This window comes from Cupressus sempervirens, chromosome 10 (genome assembly GCF_028749045.1).
Source record: "Cupressus sempervirens isolate cs-2001-9-10 chromosome 10, ASM2874904v1, whole genome shotgun sequence".
Lineage (NCBI taxonomy): Eukaryota > Viridiplantae > Streptophyta > Pinopsida > Cupressales > Cupressaceae > Cupressus > Cupressus sempervirens.
The window spans coordinates 769488588-769490485 of NC_143127.1; the positions used below are offsets into that span (position 1 = coordinate 769488588).

At 34.6% G+C, this 1898-nt stretch overlaps 1 protein-coding gene across 1 annotated transcript; it reads left to right on the forward strand.

Annotated features, from left to right (window-relative positions):
• The first annotated feature begins 211 nt into the window (after positions 1 to 211).
• On the forward strand, positions 212 to 1640 carry LOC149536134 (uncharacterized). The gene is made up of 3 exons (XM_089806903.1): positions 212 to 710; positions 861 to 952; positions 1222 to 1640. The coding sequence occupies exons 1-3, from the start codon at positions 488 to 490 to the stop codon at positions 1372 to 1374; spliced, it is 468 nt and encodes a 155-aa protein (XP_089663029.1). The 5' UTR covers positions 212 to 487; the 3' UTR covers positions 1375 to 1640.
• The last annotated feature ends 258 nt before the right edge of the window (positions 1641 to 1898 follow it).

Consider the following 1898-nt stretch of genomic DNA (forward strand, 5'->3'; position numbering starts at 1 on the left):
AGCATCACTGCCATATTAATTTGTTGTTTATCCCGAGCATCATTCAATGAGAAAAACAATAATGCTTAATATTGGAAAATTATTATTTTGTAGTATTTGCTAATACATTCAATAAAGCTACTAAGGGTGAAACACGCATAGTCAGTTTCCCACTCATTGATTCTTTTATAAAAACCAATAACATAACCCTGCAAAGAATGAATTCACATCTGTCTTCAGAAATGTCACATACAACATAAGAGAAACTCTAGTATAAAATAGCTTCTGGGTCAATTAGATAGGAGCCAATAGATATCCATATTATCATAATAATAATAAATGTAAATAATCTATTTTACATGCGACCAAAATGAAGGATTTCCCGAGAAACGTACTGCCTTCGCAGTCATCAGACTGCACATTTTACAGTATTTATTAATTAAATTAAATATCAGATTAGAAAGTTTTCTGATATTTAGTTAATACATCCGGTCAATTCCAGAGTCAGATGACTTCTACGAAACATCCTCACAATTTCTACGAAACATCCTCACAATTTCTCCGAGGCCCAACTAACATGCGAAAGAGAGAATTATTTATAAGAAGAGAGGCAACGATGACTCTGACCACTGCTCTCAACATGGCAGCTAACATTTCCATGCGATCAGCCTTCAAACTCTCCATTCCCACTGTTCAACGCGGACACCCTTTTCTTCCAAAGGGATATACTCGTAAGTTTTCTCGGACACCTACCAAGCTCCGAGAAATTTTAAGAGTAGTTCTCTTCAAAAATCAAATCTTGGATAAATATTTCCCTTTCTATATTATCATTCATTGTTTTTCATACTTACAGTTATTTGGTTTTGGGTTTATTTTCTCAGGAAAAGATGCCAGTTTGGCTAAGAAGACTACAAACATCTTCACCGGGGAACCAAAGTATGCCTCCGGAGGACGTATTCAACTGTTTTCTGGTGTAAGTATAACACATTGGACAACTATTAGAGATTACTATATACAGTTGCATGTTGGGACTTCAAGTATTTTAGTAATAGATGTGGTCGGATTTATTTTTCAATTGCCCGGTGGATTTCTTTAAGCCAAAGTCTAAATTAGAACACACGGACCCTCTTAAGCTTTTAAGAGTAGTTTTACTTCTTTCTGTACGGAAGGATTCTCAGAAGATTAAGAAACATTTCGTTAAAACTTAAATCTTGGATCTCGGTTGTTTATTTGTGGGCGCAGGCTGCAAATGCGAGCGTGAAGGGTCCAGAGAAACCACACATTCATAAAGGAGATCCTGGACATCATGATAATCAACCAGTCAATCCTTCGAAAGAACCAAGGAAGGATAAAGTCTCTGATCACCATGAAAAAACAGAAGAGAAAAATAAGTAGCACAGGAAAGAGGATGTATTTTGCGTAGATCATCATTAGGAAGAGAATAAGGAAGTAGAACTAGCGTTAATCAGTCTTTTGAGTTGTTCTATGTTTTAGGATAGATCTAGGCGTAGATTATTATAGTGAAACTTGTGGGTGTTTTCTGTAGCTCTGCATGCGTAAAGATCACATGCCCGTCAAAACTGTTTGACAGTGAAGCGATAGTTCAGAATGATGTATCCTTGTTGTTCTGCCATATATTAAGCAAGCCTTGTGGTTATAAATGTTGCATTACATTCGTATGTGTATGTTATTTTATGTGATATTATAAAACGAAAAAGTTCTTATCAATAATAATGAATAGACAATTCATGAGTGTTATCTGAAATAATGTTTCTAAATTTGATTGCATAAATAGTTTTTGTTTATCCTGATCATGAATTAGAAACTGTTATTCTAAACATCGATGGAAATATATACTGACGCAATCTACTGTTATTTCAATTAATGTTCTTATCAGTCTTCTTAAAATTGATCTAACA